Consider the following 21516-nt stretch of genomic DNA (forward strand, 5'->3'; position numbering starts at 1 on the left):
GCTTTTTGTGTTGATTTTGTTGTGGTCATGGTATAATATACTGATTACGATATTATTGAAGTTCGTAAGAAGAGTCTCCAGTCGTAAATAATGCTCACATTTAGAAATAATAAATTATGTTGTGATCTTTTGTGATATATTATACTTGTTTGTGTTAAGTCTGTATTGTTTTTGTTCTGAATAAATCAATGAATAGTTTTTGTGTTTTTCTAATACCGTTAATAATAATGGACAAGTTTCATCCTATAAAGATGAGTGTGATAGAGTATCGATGGAGAAATAATTTTTATAACGGCTACTATTAGATGCTAATGCTATTGTGTGCGTGGCATCTTGAAACTCAATGGCATCTTTCAAATTTTGTAACATACGCTTCGTGTTATATTACATTGAAATACTGATGATATGTGATCCCAGTGTCTTTCTTATTTCTTGTAGTATTATTTTTATAAAGTTCTCAAATTATTAGCAAAGTTTAACAGAATATGTCGCAAGTCATTGTTCGAGTCAGCTCGAGTACGCACACTTGGCCGTGGTATTAGTTGCCGCAATTTGCGACTACACCGTTGGAGCGCAGCGGAGACTAATCCTAGTAATAAATAGTAGTAATCTAAGGTGAAAATAATAATAAAAACATAAAGCAGTTAGGTACTTAAAAAAAATCTCGTAAGAGCTAGTTAATAGTACGGCACGAAAAGCTCTCTTCTGTAAGAGAAAAATAGAATATATTATACAGAAATAAACTTTAAGTACCATTGTTGTCTGCTCACCGATTAGCTATGCCCAGGGATTTCATAAATGGGTGCACGGTGATAAAAAGATAAAACTTTTTTTTTATATTAACTGGCTCCGTCGACTGAATATCGACGATTCGGCCAACGTCAAGGTGGAGAGATTTTTTATTTTAATTTAGCTGATTGAAGTAAAAAGAGCTGATTTAAAAGGAAATGATCGGTTGAAATAGCTGTGGTTTTTTTTGTGAACTGAAGAATAGGCAACAAGAGTTAGTACGGTTAGTAATAAACACCCACACTATTATCTACCTTGTTAGTATCTAATCTAAGTTTAATGGAGAAATGTGTGAATGTAAGTGGGAATATGTGTCTAATAGAAGCGTAGAAAGTATGGAGGATAGAAATTACAATTTAATATTATTGCGGGAAATAAATTTGTACAAAACAAAATTGAAAACCGATGTTCTTACTAATTGAATAGTAGATACAGTGGACATATGATGCCAGAATACTCTTGCTATTTTAGAGAAATGCTAGCCATATTGGTACTTTGTTCCTCCAAGAGCGAGCAATGATTTTGTACACGTGATAAACCTTAATATGGGTACTGATTTGCAATGGAATGAATCGATACGACCGCAGATGGCGCGGGCAGGAGGAGGCCACCTCTCTTCTTTATAACATCACTTCATAGTTGCTCTGTCTAGTGAGTTATGTTATGTCATAAATGTGGTACTACTAATTCTGTGACAAAAAGAGCAAGCCCAACAACACAGCATGGTTTGTATCCAAATACATAATTTTGAAGAGATTATTGTTACGTTGTGATGTTTTATGCGTAGGGATGTGGTTTCTCTCTGCATTTTCTTCTTAATCAAGTCGCGTTATCGTCTAGTATTCCACAACCGCCTATTTTCAAGAAATTTCTTGCCTCACACAGCCACTTTGTGTAATCAACTACCAGATGCTGTTTTCCCGAACCGATACGACTTAAGGACCTTCAAGAAAAGAGCATACTCCCACCTGCCGAGGCCGGCAACACATCTCTTGACACCTTTTGTTACAGAGGTCCTTGGGTTTACCTCACCACTCCCATCCCGTGAGCCTCTTGCCCAAATGCCTCCTCTTATTTAAAAAAAAAATATGTCTCAAAATTAATGATCCCTATTGAATATGTTTTGACATTACATATTTACTTGCCGCCACTAGAAATAAGACATTAAGTATCCAATTAACATACATGGAAGTAAATGACACAATATTTATGACAACCATAACCTTTATTATGGCTAAAAAAAATAAACAATAAATATATTTTTATAGTATTAACACATTAGGTCTACGACACAATTACTTAATGTTTGAATTCAAAGACAAATAAACCCAATAAGGAGTATTTATTATAATATAATAAGTAACTATTATTGTGTTCTTCCAAAGTTTCTCATAATCATTCTCAATCATGTCTTGAATTTGATCACCCATAACTAAAACATTGCCTTTCTGCAGTGAATTTGAACTGTTACATTGGCTTGGTTGTCAAAAACCATGTAATTACACACACATGAGGCATTCGATCTTAAGTCTCAAGGTGTAGTAGTCATATCCTGATTTCTTAATAATAATATCAATTAACACACTTAAAACATACCTATTTGTTTAACACACATCAACAGTAGTTGGTACATTTTGGCATAACATGGTCCAACTGTGGCGAACCATGTTGCTATCAAGACCTAAAATATTTAACACCTTTAAGCATACTCACAAAAATTGCATAATGAGTACTTATTTTTTTTGCTGATGTTAATAATGTACTTGCGACATAAACAAATAAATAAGTCACCACTATCAACACTTTTACTCTCATAAGTCTACTTTAGCACCAATATTACTCAGCGGTATTGCTTGCAATTCTGTCCGTAAGCACAAGAATTCGCCGGCTACACATGTGATGGCTGTACAGGCTATGTTCAAAACCCACCAGGAAAATGTGGTGGGAGGCGCCGCATTATACATCCAACAGCTGACTAGGTGAATGCCGTAGAATGTACAACTGAAATTATATTTGGGGGTGAATATCAACTTAATGCAAAAATCCTTAAAATTATTTATTCCTCATGCTATTCTATGTTTGTAGAAAGAACAATATTGTAAAAATCTTGCAACAATGTCTTTCACAATTATTAAATGGACGAAGAAACCAAAAAAACAATGACAAATGTCACAAACATCAGAAAATTTTACGAATAAACTTCACCCTGTTATTTTTGTGTTACAGTGATTCGTGTGGATCTTAAAATTTCACTCTCATCATTTTTTCATAACATGCCTAAAGACATGTAACTTCAAAAACTCTTGGAAAAAAAGAGCATTTATATTATATCTCTAAGAATTATTTACATCAAATAATTTTCTGTTTCCTTTTATTCATTTATGTTATTGTTTCATTGTAATACTTTTAGCACTAGATTTTTGTTCTATTAATTAGAACAAGTATATATTTTTACCATATAAGGAAATTATTGTCATGTATTTTACTACTAAATAAATAATAATCTCTTCATAATACACTTATTCAACATCAAATGATACAGTTTCTAAGCACTAATAAGTTATTTCAGCAGCTATGTCTATAGACTTTAGATATCTTGCTTACTGCTCATATACTTCTACTATATTCTTTATATTATTCAGAGTAAAAACCCGGCCCTCATAAAGCTATTTTTTTAACAGTAAAACAACACTACAGGGATATGCTTCAGTTACTTCAAAAGTTACAAATAAAAAAACAATCCTTGAATTTAGAAGACATACCTGAAATCTAAACATAATTTTGTTCGTCCAACTAGTAACCATAATAAGTATGCTCCTATGACTGCATTTATAACAAATGCTAATATAACAGCTCTTCCTTCATTGTCTTTCACATGTATTTCCTGAAAATATGAATGATTTTTTTTACAAAGTTCAATTAGACGTAATTCCAGAAAAACATTCCAAACCACAATCATGTAGAAATCGAGTTAAGAACACAAAATTGGTCACATGATTCATATTAACGGACTGAAAAATATGGCAGCCCTACTGTCACTCATTAAATGACCCACATGTATGGAATACACTAACATTTATAAAACAATCACGAATTCCTTAAAATGTGATGATGTTTGTGGCTTGGAACATTTTGCAGGAACTATGTCAAATTGTTATTTTAATTTTAATTGTTTTTACAAATTAATTGTATTGTATAATTATTGTATTTAAATACTGATAACAAGGTCTGTGTGTTAGAATGTAAAACTAATTTGAATTGCAATATTGTCTATTGCAAAAAGTAGTCTATAAGACACCAGCTGTACCCTTTCAAAATTTAATTTTATAACGGCAAAGAATTGAATCGAATCCAAGGTTATATACTGGCAGAAAATGAGTACCTATCAGAAAGTTATTTAAGAATAATATTTTTTTAATGGAGTTAAATAAGAAATATATGTAGGACTTACATGGTATTGAAATATATGGTCCAGTGTCCTCGTTGAACCCGTCAGGTCCTGCATTATAGCAATCAAAATGCATAGGGTGAGATACATTATAAATTGCATTGCAATTATTTGTGATATAATCAGGCAGGGATCCCATTGCGTATATCGAAATGATCCTGTGAGCTTCTTGATCTTAGACATTTTTGCCATCTGAATTTGAAAGTATGTATATGCATTAAACTTTACGTAGGAAGATGTTTTCTTTTAAAATTTTGTATTGTTTTCGTAAACATATGTATTTTGTGATACGGTTATCTAAACAAATATCTAAATACAATTATTATCGAATCGAAGGAAAACACAGTAAGGTCGACTGTCACCAATCACCATTTATGATTCACGTATCTTCAAACTTGACAGTTGACATGATGAACACAATGAACTGACCATAGATTAACGACACACATTCAAAAGTCCATTTTATTTTAAATATTATAATGTTTAGTGAAAATTTTAAAATGTTAGTGGCTTTTTAGTAGAAAGCTATCAAATAATCACAGAAGTTTATGTGTGTCTGATAGATTTGATGTTAGCCAAGCTACAAAAAAAGACCAATCGGAGAGTTGTTCGTAGATGCGATGGCGACAACCCTACACGCGTCTCTTTGTTAATCGTGTTATAGGTCTTAACAGGCTACAATCGTTAGCCCAATTTATTTAACTTAAACGGAGATGCAGCAAAATGGAGAGGCATCTAAGCGATTATAATATTACTATAACCGATTTTGATTAAAGTAAAGTGAATCAAGTGGTAAAAAGTCAGCCATGCTTGGAATTAGCTCCTTAGTGTTTCGAATAATAGACTAGCTATTCGATTAGCCTAATTACTTTCTGTCATTATTTTAACACAGATTTTTTTACACGCAGTATATACTGCCGCTAGTGTCAGTGTCTGCAGGTATGAAGAAAAACTAAGAAGAAACAATAAGCCAAGCCGTTTTGGATTATTTTCTCTATTGACTTCTAATAATTAGAGTAGGTAGGTATATTTATATGACCTAGGCCCTAAGGAATCATTGAGAGCAAAATTCAAAGAAATTAACATTTTGACCATTGCTTCTCAATATATTCTTGATAGTGTAATGTTCATAGGCATATAAGTGAATTTGTAAGAAACTGTCATAAACATAATGTTAACACCAGGAACAGACATAAACTTATAATGCCTACTACTCGGCTAAGTCGAGTTAGCAAGTATTTTGTGGGGAGATGTATAAGCTTTTACAACAGGATCCCAGAAAATGTTCAAAACAAAAGTATTACGTTATTCAAAAGAATTGTTAAAAAACCTTTGAGTGGTAAAGGTTACTATAACATAAATGACTTTCTTAATGATACCACAGATTGGGAATGGAGCGACCGCCCTCAGGCAATTAAATAATAAGTTTAATTGTACAATGTTACTTTGTAAATGTTATTGTAAAACATATTTTTGATGAAAAAAAAGCCCGCTGAGTTTGTAGCGCCCATTCTTCTCAGGCCTGAGGCATTCATTTTGGAATAGGTGGTAGTTTTTTGACTTTCAATAAGTGATGTCACATCCTATTTTGATAATAATATTTGAATTTGAATTTGAAAATACTAATAAATAGATTTTTCTTTGGTTATAGGTACTGCGAAAACTGCTGAAACTTAAACTACCTAAAATTAAATTATTGATAATAATGATTTTTCTATTCTGTTCAAAATATGCAGTACAAATAATTCAGTCAATGACAATTCATATAATGGGCGGGCGCGGGGTACTTAATTCATATTATAAATGTGTATAATAAATAAAACAACAAACGAGGGTATTATTTAATTGTTTATTAATTAATTATAATTGAGAATTTATAAAAAATATTGTTTGTAAGATTTATTATATTTTGTATTGACATTTTCCATTACAGCCATCTGGTATTTCTCCGGGACGCAGCTCACATATTTTGCCGTTACAAATAAATTCTCCTTTCCTTAGTTGCAATTCCAATTCTGGAATGTGGCCTAAAAGAGAATAATTTTATATTACTGTTAGTAAGTACTCCATGTCTTTTATTTCTACCATCAACCACGCCTGGTTTCTAGAAATATAGAACAAAGAGGATGTACTACGTAATTAGAGACGGGACTTCCTAAGTTAAAATTGAAATTTAGTTTAGTATGAAACGCGCAGTCATCTGTCAATCTATGAATGACTGCAGGTTTCATACAATCGAGAGAAACGGTTTTTTGTATATATTATATGTAGAAATCGATTCTTGTGTTTAGAGTAAGTATTATATAGATAAAATACTATCATATTTTGTTATTTTACACAAAAATTTGTTTCTACTAAAACTTGTGGATCATTTAAAAAATAATCATTTAGTTTTTGTCTAGGGAACATGGATATAATCAATTACGTATGTAAATTGGAGTGTCTTAAAGGGCTTGGACTCAAAGAAGAGGATGTCCCTTTACACTAAAGGAACCTCATTAGTGTCCCACGCCTTAGGACAAGTGCCTTTCGAGAACGCGCCAAGGTAAATGTATAAGGCCGAGCAAGAGGAAAGTGAATCGACGTCAAGTCAAAAGGGAAGAAATGAGGACTTAGTCCGGGCATACCAAAGGCGCACAGTAATCCATTCATTAAAATGCAACTCTAGAAAAAACTACATACATAGTACTCCTTCATATTGTAACTGCATATTTATCATACATAAAAGGCATAAAGGCATTTATTTTCTCACAATTGATTCCTTTAGAATTATTTTTGATGTCATTTCTAATATACTAGATACTGCTACCGCTTCGGAAACAAACGCTCTGAGGGAGAAGAAGTGGCGCAAGAAACTCTCACCATTCTTTTTTTGCGCTCTTTTCAATAAATATATACAATATTGTTCAGTCAATTCTATCGCTATAAAATAATCACAATCTAGTCCCAGGCTGTCCGATCATTTAGATATTCAGCTGTGGAGTAATAGGATTTACGACAGAGCCATTTTTTACAAAACATTTGAATTTATTTATAGATAAAATACATACCTATCGTAATATAAACACACGCACACCATGATATAAAAATAACTCCCAAACACACACACACACACACACAATATATATCTCCATGTGCAGGGAGCACACTCAAACACACTAATATAATATAAGTAAACATAATAATATGCGTAAGTGGGTACTATTTTTCTCCCGAATCTTTTTTTTCAACAATTTAAGGGTTCTATTTTTGCTTATATTATATAAAATCACTTATTTTATGTTACATATAAAATTATCTAGCAAATTTGCTATAGATTAAGTATTATAGACCAAAAGCTGTTACAGTAAAGTAATAATAGTTATTTATGCAACTGTTGTGTAATAAGGGGTATTAAAACACGAATGTGGATTTATCATCTGATAATAGTATCACATGAGTGTTTTAATACCTAATTATCAACAGTTGCATAAAAGACTTTATCTACACCCAGAATATGAATCCTCTAAAAGATTCTGGAACAGTTAGCTTACTGCATTACTGATTATATACAAATAAAGTAAGAATTAATGAAACAATTATTTATTTTAGTAGTCATTTACATTTTGTATAGTGCAATAATTAAAATTCACTCGAATATAATGTTCTTTTGCATCGTTTAAAATAATTCCCTCATTTTTTGTAAACAAAACAATAAAAATATCGAAGAAAAATGGCGGGGATTCGACCTACTTTTTTTTACGGCGCGCGACGTTCTGGTAGTGTGGAACGCGAGTAAACGAAAATGTTCTTTTTTTGAAATTCATACAGATACCACGCATTGAGTAATAAGAATGTGGCTGTCTGTTGAAACTCTTTGCGCATGAAGGGATAAAAAAAACATAGGAGTGTTGTTATGAAATTCAGTACAACATTACAACACTCTTTTGGATGATGTAATGGTTATTAGAACATTGGGTGTTTTAATGCTGGCAATAAGCTAACTGTTTCAGAATCTTTAATAGAGGATTTAAAGCATGGTTGTAGATAAATATAGTTTACATACATTAAAGCCATACCTTTAATCTTACTTGATTGTACCTTTACATTGCTATGGCCGCCGTTGACTTGTGGAAGTGGATAGCGGCCTTTGCCTTCATCATACTTTGTTGGTGCTGACGTGACCAAGTATGCCAACGAAAGCCCAAGACATAATATTATCTGTAATGAAAATAATATTATAAAATAAGAAATAATCTCGTCAGTCAATACATAAAAGGGACAAAGGGAACAGATGCAATTTCGATTATTATTTTTAAAATAAGTTATGTTTATAGTTGTTTAAATATTTAGCTTTTAATGCTAATGATTGGAAAAAATATAACTTAGCACTTTTATTTATATCCTAATTTAATAACTGGTCATCATTGTTTGGTAAATGGTTGGTTTGTGAAATCACTTACTGGACGTCAAAAAACTACCACACATTCATGTCTCACCCCACAAGTTATGCCTCAGGTCTGAGAAACAGGCGTAAGAAACTTAGCAGGCTTTTATAAAATTTCGTTATAGGTCATCAAATTTATTAAGTAAGTACAGTCTGAGGGCGGTCACTCCATTTGCAATCTGTGGCATCATTAATAAATTCTCTATACAAACAACACAACAAATAAGTTGATTTCACAATTCACTGCAAAATGACCTTCCTACTCGTAATCGCAAAATTAGAAATAAAAGAGTTTAAAAAATAATTCCTATGAATAAAAACACTATTTAAATACACATAGCACACATTAAAAAAAAAATAAGTTTTAAAATGGTGCTTCAATCTTAAAATTTGATAAATAATTATTGAAGTTATGGTAAACAAAAAAACTTTATAATAATATCTAGAGATAATAATAAACACAACAACAACTCACAGTTATCCTCATCGCTGTGAAGCTGGAAAATTCTGTCCGAGAAATAACCAGTTATATGACCTGTTGATGAGATTGCTTCCACTTGGTACCTCCTCATTGTCATTGTCATAGGGAAGTACCTAAGTACACGCATCAACAAAATCTAGGGATAGATCTTACGAACAATTCTAATGGATTATGCTTTTTTTCCGTAAACATATTGGCCGAATCTGCCTGGAGCTCTCCAAACGAGTGTGAGTTGTAAATCCGGATGAATGTAGATCATCCTGAGCATACAAAAGCCGATCGCCGCGATTTCCTAGCTAGATCTCATAGCGGTCTTCGAGGCAAATCATCTATTTGCAATATTCTTCGTTTTTCTATTTTCAACAACCTCACGCTTTTAACAATAAAATTAATTCTTTTAGTACTCCTTTCTTTCCTATTAATTCAGTTGAGTCATTCCGAATTTAAACGTATTTAATTTTTTTTCTACTTTTTAGATTTCTATTATGGCGTGTCTTTTTAGTTTGTTTAACTTTTATTTTTGCTCTCTTGATGTCTTTGAACGATGATAAATAAAAAAAAACGCTAAGCATCAAGATAATGGTACAGAGCTACATGATAATGGGACTGATTTTATAAATTATTGCATTATAATCGGTCCTTAATAAGTGTGCGATGAGATGAGAAGTGAGATATTTCTGTTATTCGATTTTTGAATCATAAATGCACAAAATACACATTGTGGTAGTTTAATTACTTTTTTCTATATAAACAGCGTTTAATAATTTAACGTCATTATTTATTTTCTAAGGCTTCTTCCATTCAGTTCAATCTATGAATGTACCAGTAGTAGACTACCTAGGTATATTATTCTCCATCTCGAAGTGTACATAGCCTGTCCATCTCCATTTGTTTTGTTTTGTAATACAACTATGTAACGTTTACTAGTTGAGATTTTCCTGGTTTTGTTTCTTAGTCAATCTGCTTTACGGCCATAAACATACCTACTCATTTCTACCTCACAAACTTTGTCGGTTTTAACTTTTGTGCAAGTAGGTATTACTGAGGAATAAATAAGGACCCATGTGGAACAGACCAATTCGTATGAACTGGTCCTATCTCATAAGGAAACAATAATAAACACGTATCTATATGAATTATTTTAATTTTTTCCATTACTCGAGTAAAAATAAAACATAATATGTTTATTAGCATATGGCTTGATGTGATGTTGATGAATGATTAATGGATAAATGCTGTGACGTTTTAAGTGATGACCTATGTGATGTTTCCGGTGTGTGCCCTACTGTGCTTGGTTTTTCTCATCGAGTATGATGGCTTAAATTCTCTAGTTCTAAAAAAATAAATAAAATTTCAATGCTTAAATTTTATCTCGCCTGATAAAACAATAAAACGTCCGGATAAGTTTCTACTTATTTAAGACATGTTGGTCGTTTATACTAATGTGTCATGGTGCTCCAAAATATATTAAAAGATTGCCTGGATTTTAAAGAAATTAACTTTTATTATTTTTTCGAGACTCAGAACCTAAACTTTACTAAATGAGGCCTATGTTACCAACGCTGCTTGACGTACTACGCTACATTTAAGAATAAACTGTATTTAATTGTCTTGATACTTATAATTTATCAAGGAATTTACTGTCAAGAAATTCAAATGTTATTTGTACTAAAGGCAGGGACACACATGCCAGTAAATCGGGAAAGTAGCTGTCATGAAAGTTACTGGCATATACGAGTAACTAGCATACTTCAGATACATTTGCAAGTAATACTGGCATGCAAGTTGTGCCTTTGCATGCCAGTAATACCATCGTGTATATACAGACAGTTCGTGAGAGAACTCGTACCTTTCATTATTGCGCGCTAAAATGGATAACAATCGAAGTGAATTAAACAAAATCAATGAGTCAGCTACTGGCATGCCCGTAGCTGTCGCGACTGTTCACACGTGCCTATTTGGCAACCCTGTGTCACCTCCATCAACGGGCATGCAAGTAAATCAAATGTTGTGCTAGCGACATGTGTGCCAGTTAGCGTATACACATAACAGTAGCTGGCACGTGGAAGCAGCTGGTATGCTAGTGTGCAAGCTACGGGCATGTGTATCCCCAGCTTTAGTTAAACATTTGCATGCTAGGAATAGTGCTAGCAAAACATGTCATCATTTCAGCCGGAAGACATCCACTGCTGGACAAAAACCTCCCCCAAAGATCGCAATGACGATCGGTCTTGCGCTACCCTCATCCAATCTATTCCGGCGATCTTGACCAGATCGTCGGTCCATCTTATTATACTACTATCTTACTACACTACGTCTTCCGGTACGTGGTCGCCATTTGAGGACTTTCTGCCCCAACGGCTATCTGTCCGCTAGAGCTATATGCCCTGCCCACTGCCACTTCAGTTTCGCAATCATTTGGGCTTGGCAAAACATGTAATAAGCTCAATATTTTATTATAACACATTGGTGTTACCATATTTTATGCAAATAAATATACTATTATTATTAGCGGCAGAAAACGAGTTAACCCACAATTTGTATATATTATACATGACTCCTGGGACATCAGTGACATTGACTTTAAGTGGCGCCTACTAGGCTCACAGCACTGATTAGCTACAGTCGAGGGAATGGAAGAGGCTATCCAACTTTTCTGTGTAAAAATGTTGCCAGCATTCACGAGGAAACGCAAATAATAATAAAAACATCGTTAATTTCCAGATTGTTTATTATTCAAATGTACACTCTCCCACTTTGTCTGCGACTGCTTGAACATGGCAACATCATACTTAGTTGCTAGTAACTTGCCATAGCTGCTGCTGTTCAACAGGTTGCTCTTATCTGATAACTCTGTCATTATCTTCACCTTCTGCTCGTTGGACGCCACTTGATATACTTGCTCGAAGGCACGAGATCCGTACTGGGATAGTGCCAGACTTTGATAGTAACCCTGAAATTATTAATTAATTTGAATATTTGTGTGTGATGCGATGTTACCTTAAGAGCGGAAAACCTGTTATATTTTTCATACAAATGCTCATACTTGATAAGGGGCCATCCAAAAATGACCAGTGGTTACCAGTGGGAGGCTCCTTTGCACAGGATGTCGGCTAGGGTGGGTACCACAACGGCGCCTACTTCTGCCGTGAAGCAGTAATGTGTGAACATTATTGTGTTTCGGTCTGAAGGGCGCTAGCTAGTGAAATTACTGGGCAAATGAGATTTAACTCCTTATGACTCACGGTGACGAGCGCAGTTGTAGTGCCACTCAGAATTTTTGTGTTTTTCAAGAATACTGAGCGGCACTTCATTGTAATGGTCAGGGCGTATCAATTACCATCAGCTGCACGTCCTGCTCGTCTTTTATTATCATAAAAAACAACCTGTAGCAAGTATTAATTAAAAGAAGGTAAATGGCATCAAATAGAACTAGGATTTTACGTGAGATCATAGATTATATAGTAGAATAACAAAGTGTGCGAGAGAGAAGAACATATCCAACGGAAATACAGTAAGATAGAAAAGGATAGCGAATCTATTGTCACTGTAACCGATTTTGTTTGACAAGTCGTAAACAGTCAGCCACAATGAAATTTGCTCCATAGTATTTTAAATATTAAACTGGCAAACACACATTGACAAATCAAAATTGATCTCGCAATATACTAAGTCTATGGATTGACCTATTTATATAAATGTGGTCGCTAACTATGGGCCTTATGGGGAAGCTCATTGTCACTCAGAGGGCAATGGAGAGGGCTATGTTCGGAATTTCTCTACGGGATCGAATCAGAAATGAGGATATCCACAGGAGAACCAAAGTTACCGACATAGCCCAAAGTGTTGGAAAAATGAAGTGGCATTGGGCAGGGCACAAAGCTTGACGGACAGATGGCCGTTGGGGCAGTAAAGTCCTCGAATGGCGACCACGTACTGGAAGTCGCACCGTTGGTAAGCCCTTCACATGGTGGACCGACCCAAATAGGTTGGATGAGGGCAGCGCAGGACCGATCGTCATGGCGATCTTTGGGGAAGGCATTTGTCCAGCAGTGGACTGTGAAATGATGATGATATAAAATGTCAAATATACAAATAAAATTTGATAACAAAATTTTATGAACGATGCGGGACTCGAAGCCACGACCTCTGGCGTTCCGTGCCAGTGCTCTTCCAACTGAGATAACCGTTCGAGTGACGTATCGTCATAAAATTTTGTTTTCAAATTTTATTTGTGTATTAATCCTAGTAGTGAGGGTTATCACTTTAAAAACATAACAAATTGTCTAAAATGTGTAAGTACCTTGAGTTTCCATATAAGTTTATCTCTCGACTTCACTCCAACAAATTCTCCAGTACACAGTGCATCGCTAACATGGCAACCTTTAGCATCACAAAATATGTATAAAAGTGACTCTGGGCTCAATTCCAACAGGCTGTTGACAACTTTGGCTGGTCTCTGGAAGCAAAGTGTACAGTGTAAAAAAAATTGGTTGTCTGTAAAAAAAAACATTTATTTTCTCAATTGATTCCTTTAGAATTGTTTTTGATGTCATTTCTAATATACTAGATACTACTACCGCTTCGGAATCAAATGGCGCTCTGAGAGAAAAGAAGCGGCGCCAGAAACTCTCCTGTAATATCGGTTTAACAGATGTTGTCTAAATAATTTATGATAATTATTTTTTCTATTATAATAATGCGTTTTTTATAAGTCTGTTCGTGATAATTATTAAGCATTTGCTTATAAATCGATGAAACTACTGCTGCACGTCACGCCTGAACCGAGCGTGCAAGAGAGGAACAAGAGATAGAGTTGTTCCTTGATTATTAAAAAACAGCAAAGAGAATGTAAATACTACGTAATAATTGAAATTTAGTTTAGTATGAAATGTGCAATGATTTGACATAAGTTTGAAATAAGTAATTACAGTATGGCGATTGGTGACGAAGTATAATCCGGCTAAGTTTGAAAGCGAACAGTTGCATAAAACGTAGAGGATTTCGGGTATCTCCGATTTTACAAGATTATAGCCGTCATCTGTCAATCTTTCAATGACTGCACGTTTCATACAACCAAGTGAATCTCTGATTTTCAAAATTGGCATAAAATCTACACTGATGCTTCAAAAACAGACATGAGCCCTGTTGGTGCTGCAGCATGGATTCCTTCAACAAGAATTATACTCAGTTACAGCTGCCCATCTATCACTTCTGTTTTCACTGGGGAATCAATTGCCATTCTTGAAGCAATTTTATTTGTTAAGTCTCATGGCATGAACAATTCTATTATTCTTTCAGACTCCAAAAGTTGCCTTCAATCAATACTATCAAATCCATTTAGGTCTAAAAGAAATTTTCCAATTATATTTAAAATAAGGGAATCTTTGAAAGAATGCTATGACCTCAATATTAACATTGTTTTAGCATGGATTCAAGGTCATTCAGGCATTCTTGGTAACAAAAATGCAGATGCCTGTAGAAAGACAGCTATTGCAACAGCTTCCCTTCAATATTCAAAAATTTTCTCCCATGACTTGCGCACCATCCTGAAACCTAAGATGCATGAGAGTTGGTCCAACATTTGGCAAGTTTCCAAAAACTCTAAAGGCAAATTTTATGAAGATCTACAACCCGTAATGCCTCAGAAACCATGGTTCTCCAAATTTAAAATTCCCAACAAGTCAGTGATTTCAACTATTTGTCGTTTACGTTTTAATCATGCTTGTACCCCAGTATTTTTGGCTAAACTAAGAATTAGGGATTAATTCCTTGTGTGAATGTTATCTAGATGAGGGAAATATGGATCATTTATTCTTTAAATGCCCTTAAACGCAACCTTCTTTGTACAATTTTATACCTCCTGAAATTCCCCGCCCAACTTCCTTTAAATGTCTATTCTCCCTAGTTTTCACTCCTTTTGTATATATTTTGTGTAAATATATTAAAATAAATAAGATTAAGTTGTAAATAGCACTAAGTACTTATATCAAATAATTTAAGTAATTATATTTGTGTATGTTCTTTATAGTCCTAACAGCATGTATATTTATATCAGGTATAAGAAAATAAAACTTGTTTCAATCTTAAGCACCAATCACACCATTAAAATTAGTAAAAGAATACTCTAAGCTTGGTGGTCTACCTTATCGTGACATTGGCAAACTTGTGGTATACCTTCCACAGGAGCCATAGTAGGAAGAATAGAATAGAACCAAGTGAATCGCTTTTTTCTTAGAGTGCAGTAATAAAAGGTTATGTTACAATTTTGACTAAAATAAACGTATAAAGTGTTTTCTTATGATGTTAGCACGTAAAATTATCGTCTGTAAACCGAATTTACACAAAAGCCATTTCTTTAGAAAATAAATAAATAGAAAAATAATACCTGGAACTTTAGTACTGTCTGCAGTATAACAGAGCCGTGTACATGAATGAAGTATCCTTCTCTGGATGTCTCCTTCTCTGTCAGGGGAGTCATCATCAGGCACTGTCTTGCTAAATGTGTCTGTTTGTCCGCTTCTGAACAACCCAGGGCTTCTTCAAGATGCTAAAAAATTAAAAGAAAATAGTATACCTACTTAACACATAGCTCGACGGACAGATGACCGTTGGGGTAGTAAGGTCCTCGAGCGGCGGATGACACAGTGTTGGTAGGCCCACCCGCCCACCAGAATACGTTGGATGAGGGCAGCGCAGGACCGATCGTCGTGGAGATTTTCGGGGAGACCTTTGTCCAGTAGTGGACGTCTTCCGGCTGATGATGAACATACTATATTTTTTTAATTAAATGTTAAAGGAAGGAAAATCGTGAGGTTATTTATTTAGAATTAAAAATAAATTTACACATTATACTATGCTACCAAGGCAAAAAAAAATATTTTTTTTTCTGTTTGTTTATGTATGGTAGTCTCAGAAACGGCTTAAACAATTGTCATGATGTATTGTGGCAAGCTTCCTGTAATATTTGGTGGTTATTCATTCTGAACGGTTCACATACAAAAAAGTTAAGATAATCGAAACATTATATTTCCAAAAATAAAGGTTAAGGTTGCTCGGTTTTAAATAAATAAAGTCAAAGCAACTGTTTGTAATATTCATTTAAGTATAATAGATATTTGAATATGGGTGCAGCTTCTTGTTCCATGGCCATTTCCGATGGTAATAGTTTAATTGACATCGAAAAGAATAATATTTCCATTCCACTTTTTAAAGGGTGGCCGAACCTGCCTATAATATGTACTATCACTGGTGGAGCTCATGTCAATAGTAGTAGCATGAATTTATTAAAAATAACAATCTGACCCGACAGACGCTGTTCTGTAGAAAGAAAAAAAAAACGGAAAAAATATTAGAGATGAAACGGATATCCGGTAACTATCCGGTATCCGGCCTATCCGGCGGCCTTAACACTATCCGGCCGAATACCGGATAACTACCTACTATTCGGCCGGATAGCCATCAGGCCGAATTAAAAAAAATCTGTATAAAAAAAAATTTTTAAGTAATTATTTGCTTTATTTAGTTAGTTTTAGTATCACTTAGGAAATATAATTAGTTTTAGTTGTAAATTTTTAATCACACCATAGTAAATGAATGTAATAGAAAAAAAATAATTATTTAGTACTCATACTGCACTAAAGGCAAATTATGGTGGATAAATACTAATTTCTCTACATTGAGAGGTTGCTAACTTCGCTCATTAACGAAAAGAACCGAATCTAACCGAGTCTACTCGATAGTTCGCGCCCCGCCTACGCAAGTCTGTGTTTGTGTGTGCGATACACCAAACGGCTAAGTTCCGCCGGATATTCGGCTATTCGGCCATATGGTTTGCCGAATATCCGGTATCCGGTATTCGGCCAAACTGCTATCCGTTTCATCTCTAAAAAATATAGTCTAAAGCCATCGGATATGTGTTATCAAAGTTCGTCTTCTTCACGAGCCTCTCCATTACTAGAGGTCAACAGTCAGCTTTTAAAACTTCTCCTTATCCATGGCTAAGTGGAATAGTTCTTGGAGTGTCTTGATGTCAGTCCACTCCCTTATATTTCTGAGTTAAGACTTCTCTTTTCTTCTTTCCCAGCAATATTCCCCATTAAAATTGTTTGAAGGTATGTAAGTAAATGAATTAAAAAGGAACAAAGACATATTTCTGAATGATTTTATAATATGTAGTAATAAAATGATAAGTATTAATATGGTATTTGTGTTAACAGCTTCTACAGTACCGCAATATAATTTCCAATTTTTTTAAGTATTTCATATTCAAATAAATTCAAATTCAAATATTTTTATTCAAAATAGGATGTGACATCACTTATTGAAAGTCAAAAAACTACCACCCATTCCAAAATGAATGCCTCAGGCCTGAGAAGAATGGGCGCTACAAACTCAGCGGGCTTTTTTTTTCATCAAAATATATGTTTACAAAGTAATATTGTACAATTAAACTTATTATTTAATAGCCTGAGAGTGGTCGCTCCATTCCCAATCTGTGGTATCATTTATGTTATAGTAACCTTTACCACTCAAACGTTTTTTAACAATTCTTTTGACGTTATACTTTTGTTTTGAACATCTTCTGGGATCTTGTTGTAAAAGCTTATACATCGCCCCACAAAAGACTTACTAACTCGACTTAGCCGAGTAGTAGGCATCATTAATATTAAAATTGATATAGTTACTTATCCTTAACACATTGTCAGATGCTATCACGGACTTTTCTATAGTAGACCTATATAAGATACATAATTTCACCACAAATTATTGTGTAATATCTCAAAAGGTCGAAAGCTACCAGACGGCTTATTTTTTCCGACACCTCCAACAAATATCGTTACTATATACAAATATGTATACAAAACTTAACAAATTATATACTTAACTTTTGTTCGAGAACCACACTATCCATTGGTTAAAACGAAATGAAATGAAACTCGGTGCAGTTTTTGAGTTTACTGCAAATAGACAGACAGACAGAAGCAGCAGAGGACTTTGTTTTATATGTAGTGATTAGGGTGCTGTGGGTGCAAATAGAATATAGTTTTCACCGAAACAACATACCTTTACAAATTGTGTTTGTCTGGTCTTCATCCTATGACAGGCTTTGGCGAGTGCAACTAGGACTCCGGTGTTCCCACAAGACAGCAATGCACCAAACTTTGGACTCAGCTCATCGAACATTGGCTCAAACTGAAATAATAGCAACAAATTTCAATTAAATGCATAGTAAAAAGGCAATTATTTTCTTAAAATTGATTCCTTTTGATGTCATTTCTAATACTACTATGGCTACAAATGGCGCTCTGAGAGAGAAGACGCGGCGAATATATTCGTTAGATACTGTGACAGCTGTCAAAACGTCGAATGATGCAGTAACATACCAGTGGGCTCCTTGCTCGCTCTTAATAGTGATTTTTCATAATTATAACACTAGAAATAAGGGATCACTTGTAATTCTAGTAGGCTTCATAAGATACATAATAGCTTTAAGGGTAAATGTACACTTTTATAATAAAGTCCCACCTGAAAACGTAACATGAATATTTTGACTTTATACGGAAATAATATGTAGCAATTTTTATTATCATCATCAGCCGGAAGACATTTACTGCTGGACAAAGGCATCCTCCAAAGATCTCCAACTATAACTTCTAGTATGTGGTCACCATTCGTGGACCAATCTGTCCGTCAAACTTGTGCCCTGCCCACTGCCACTTCAGTTTCGCAGTCATTTGGGCTGTGTCTGTGACTTTGGTTCTGCTTTTTGCTAGATATTCTCTCGGATACGAAAATAAAATTCCTGTAGTGAAGAGTATAAAAAATAAGAAAATAATTTGTATATTATTTTTATTTTGCAACATGAAACAATGCAAGACCACTTCGGTCAATATCCTTTGCAGTTTTAATTTTTGATGGCAATTTATATTTTACTTTCTTAATTATTTATTATTAAATCTCACCTCTTCTTTAATCTGGCAGTTGTCAGTTAACCTTTGAACTGTAAAATTTAACATTTTCATTGTAGCCAACTGACCGAGACAGTTAATGAAGCACCGGGCGTAGATCTGTGTATATGTCTTTTTCTTAGCAACAAACAATGCCACTTCTAATAACCTAAAATAATTTAATTTTAAACATTAGCTAATTTCTTCATAGGGTTGACGGTAAAGATAACAAAAATATAATTAAAAAAAATAGTACAATCTCACTAATCAGGCTCTATTAAAAACGATTATAGGATTTATTATGTAGAAAAATCAAATTAACTATTGAATATTATTTAATTATAAAATAAAATGCAGGACACATACAACATAACTAATTTGTCTCAAAATAATCCTTAAGACAGAGTTTATATGCATGCTATTACTGCATGGGGGAGAGGTGAGATGGCGCTGGTGAGGGTGCTGGATAAGTGAGATTGTACTGTACTGTCAATATCATTAGTAAGATGTGACATGTGAACATACAGTTAAAATAAAAAAATCACAATTTCTCAAGTGATAGGCCGCATCGCAATGCATCGCGATTTCCTTCACAATTAACATATTATTATGTGTTCTTAGGTGTTTTAACAATGTTTAAGTTGGGAAATATTAATGTTTTCTTGTAGCAAGTGTTAAAGGGGTTGCTTTAGGTAACATGAAAAACAGATTTTTGGTTCTATTATTTTCAATCAAAACAGTGCAGAAATAGTATAGTTTCTTCTTGTACCAAATAAGACGAACATCTGTTCAACCCTTTGTTGTTTTTGGATAAACCGAATAATTTCAAAGGTAGCTCGGCCCATCCGTAGTAATTAATAATTAAATAACAAAAACAATATACCTCACAGCAGGCTCTGATGTAAAAACTGGTGGCAAATTGTTTGTCTCATCATTCTCCGTAACATCTGTATTCTCATCAACATTAATTTTCTTTTCTTCACTTTTTTCATCATTACCATCATTATTCATCCAATTCTCCGGAGCAAAACTTTCGTCAAGCAATTTAATCAAAAGATTCTTTGTTATCTTTTTATCTACATTTTTCACAGCACACAACAACACTTGTAGAAGCCCTGATGTTATACTCTGGTATGCCATATCTTTAAACTGGGGCCATGCAATTAACCTATTTGCAAACTCAGTGACAATATCTTTGTATTCGTCAGGCACCATTTTGTATTCCAAATCCGTTAAATGTGGTGGCACTCCTTTATTTGCTTGGACAGGTTCACGAAACATATTAACTTTTGGTTTTTCTCCAGGCAATAAGGTGATCCCACTCAAACACTTGAGTGCACTTCGCAAAATATGATTTGCATAATTATCCCAAACGAAATCTTCCAAATTGTTAAGTGCATATTTACAAATTTTAAGTGTGAATTCATGACATACTTGTACATGTTCATCTGTGTATTTTGCATCAGTTTTTTTCTTCTTCTTCTTTGGTACTTCTTCATCAGACTCGTTTTGAAGGTGCTCTGTAGCCCTGGCACATGAAACTCTCAATAGAGTTTCAACTACATGACTAGAGAAGTTGTCAGCACATAGCCTACGCAGTTCCGGTGAAAGCACATCAATAAACCTTTCCAAATCTTCAGATGATGAGTATGGTAGCAGCAGCTCAACTAAACGGCATCCAAGTTGATTACCAACAACATTTAACTCCTCTCCTTTTGTCCTTTCAAGGACATTTTTTACTAAAGCTTCTGAAATTCAAAAATATTTCTTGAAGTTAAGGTTTTAGAGTTGGTTTCTTATAATACTGGTCGAAAAAATTACTTAGTATATTTTACTTTTAGAAATTATTATTAACTAATAAAAGGAAATTTTTACTATTTTCAAACGCGTGTTCTTTTTTTTAGGTTATGTGATTGTTTACATTATGATGATAAGGTAAAACTATTCATTTAAAGGATTTCTATGTCCCTTTCCATAATATCTAGAATGAGCATTTACCTCTTTCATCAGGATCTTGGACACCTTGCTTAATAACGTCTAGAATACCTACAAAATATTGATACAATTCTTCAGATATTTTTGTACCACGTCCCATTTGGCCTTTCTTTGCATATTTCTTGGCGTTACTCAGAAAGTTCTTACGCTTTTTTCTATATCTTTTCTTGTTGGTTTCTTCAACGCTTGGTTGCTCTTCTTCACCCATAATATTTTACAAGTTTACTGCAGTCTTCAACACGCTTATATCGTCACTTGTTACTTCCTATAATTTTTATGTTTGTACTTTGTTTACTAATTACTATGGTTTTTTCTTCGTCGTCCTTTATTATGACAGGCAAAAGCTTCAAGCCCATACAGCCATAAATGAACCTCAATTTCGTTATCTCGTTAAAGTATTATGTATCTACTTTTTTATATTAATGGC

At 34.0% G+C, this 21516-nt stretch overlaps 2 protein-coding genes and 1 long non-coding RNA gene across 4 annotated transcripts; all 3 read right to left on the bottom strand.

Annotated features, from left to right (window-relative positions):
- Nucleotides 1-1995: 1995 nt before the first annotated feature.
- On the bottom strand, nucleotides 1996-4569 carry LOC126971020 (protein SYS1 homolog). Its single transcript, XM_050817190.1, has 3 exons — nucleotides 4241-4569; nucleotides 3552-3673; nucleotides 1996-2790 (listed from the first exon to the last, which is right to left on the bottom strand). Exons 1-3 carry the CDS (start codon nucleotides 4427-4429, stop codon nucleotides 2601-2603), a joined length of 501 nt encoding a protein of 166 aa, XP_050673147.1. The 5' UTR covers nucleotides 4430-4569; the 3' UTR covers nucleotides 1996-2600.
- Nucleotides 4570-6067: 1498 nt separating this feature from the next.
- On the bottom strand, nucleotides 6068-9155 carry LOC126971042 (uncharacterized). 2 transcript variants are annotated; one of them, XR_007730792.1, is made up of 3 exons: nucleotides 9139-9155; nucleotides 8318-8437; nucleotides 6068-6264 (listed from the first exon to the last, which is right to left on the bottom strand). It is a non-coding gene; the product is annotated as an uncharacterized LOC126971042 (long non-coding RNA). The 2 variants fall into 2 exon arrangements; XR_007730791.1 differs by lacking the exon at nucleotides 9139-9155 and adding an exon at nucleotides 8680-8842.
- A 2702-nt stretch (nucleotides 9156-11857) lies between these two features.
- On the bottom strand, nucleotides 11858-21499 carry LOC126970985 (nucleolar protein 9). The gene is made up of 7 exons (XM_050817152.1): nucleotides 21093-21499; nucleotides 19978-20842; nucleotides 19110-19263; nucleotides 18211-18339; nucleotides 15533-15694; nucleotides 13448-13603; nucleotides 11858-12097 (listed from the first exon to the last, which is right to left on the bottom strand). Exons 1-7 carry the CDS (start codon nucleotides 21295-21297, stop codon nucleotides 11858-11860), a joined length of 1911 nt encoding a protein of 636 aa, XP_050673109.1. The 5' UTR covers nucleotides 21298-21499.
- Between the last annotated feature and the right edge of the window lie 17 nt (nucleotides 21500-21516).

This window comes from Leptidea sinapis, chromosome 22 (assembly GCF_905404315.1).
Source record: "Leptidea sinapis chromosome 22, ilLepSina1.1, whole genome shotgun sequence".
Lineage (NCBI taxonomy): Eukaryota > Metazoa > Arthropoda > Insecta > Lepidoptera > Pieridae > Leptidea > Leptidea sinapis.

Bases quoted from the DNA above. Each gene is read 5' to 3' on its own strand.
- LOC126971020 (XM_050817190.1), bottom strand. From the start codon at position 4,429: ATGGCAAAAATGTCTAAGATCAAGAAGCTCACAGGATCATTTCGATAT. The intron at 3,674-4,240 runs GTAAGTCCTACA...TCATATTTTCAG, and splicing joins ACCATATATTTCAATACCAT to GAAATACATGTGAAAGACAA. The intron at 2,791-3,551 runs GTATGTCTTCTA...ATATAATTTCAG, and splicing joins AAATTATGTTTAGATTTCAG to TTGTACATTCTACGGCATTC.
- LOC126970985 (XM_050817152.1), bottom strand. From the start codon at position 21,297: ATGGGTGAAGAAGAGCAACCAAGCGTTGAAGAAACCAACAAGAAAAGA. The intron at 18,340-19,109 runs GTGAGATTTAAT...CTATTATTTCAG, and splicing joins ACTGCCAGATTAAAGAAGAG to TTTGAGCCAATGTTCGATGA. The intron at 12,098-13,447 runs GTACTTACACAT...TAATAATTTCAG, and splicing joins AACTTATATGGAAACTCAAG to GGTTACTATCAAAGTCTGGC.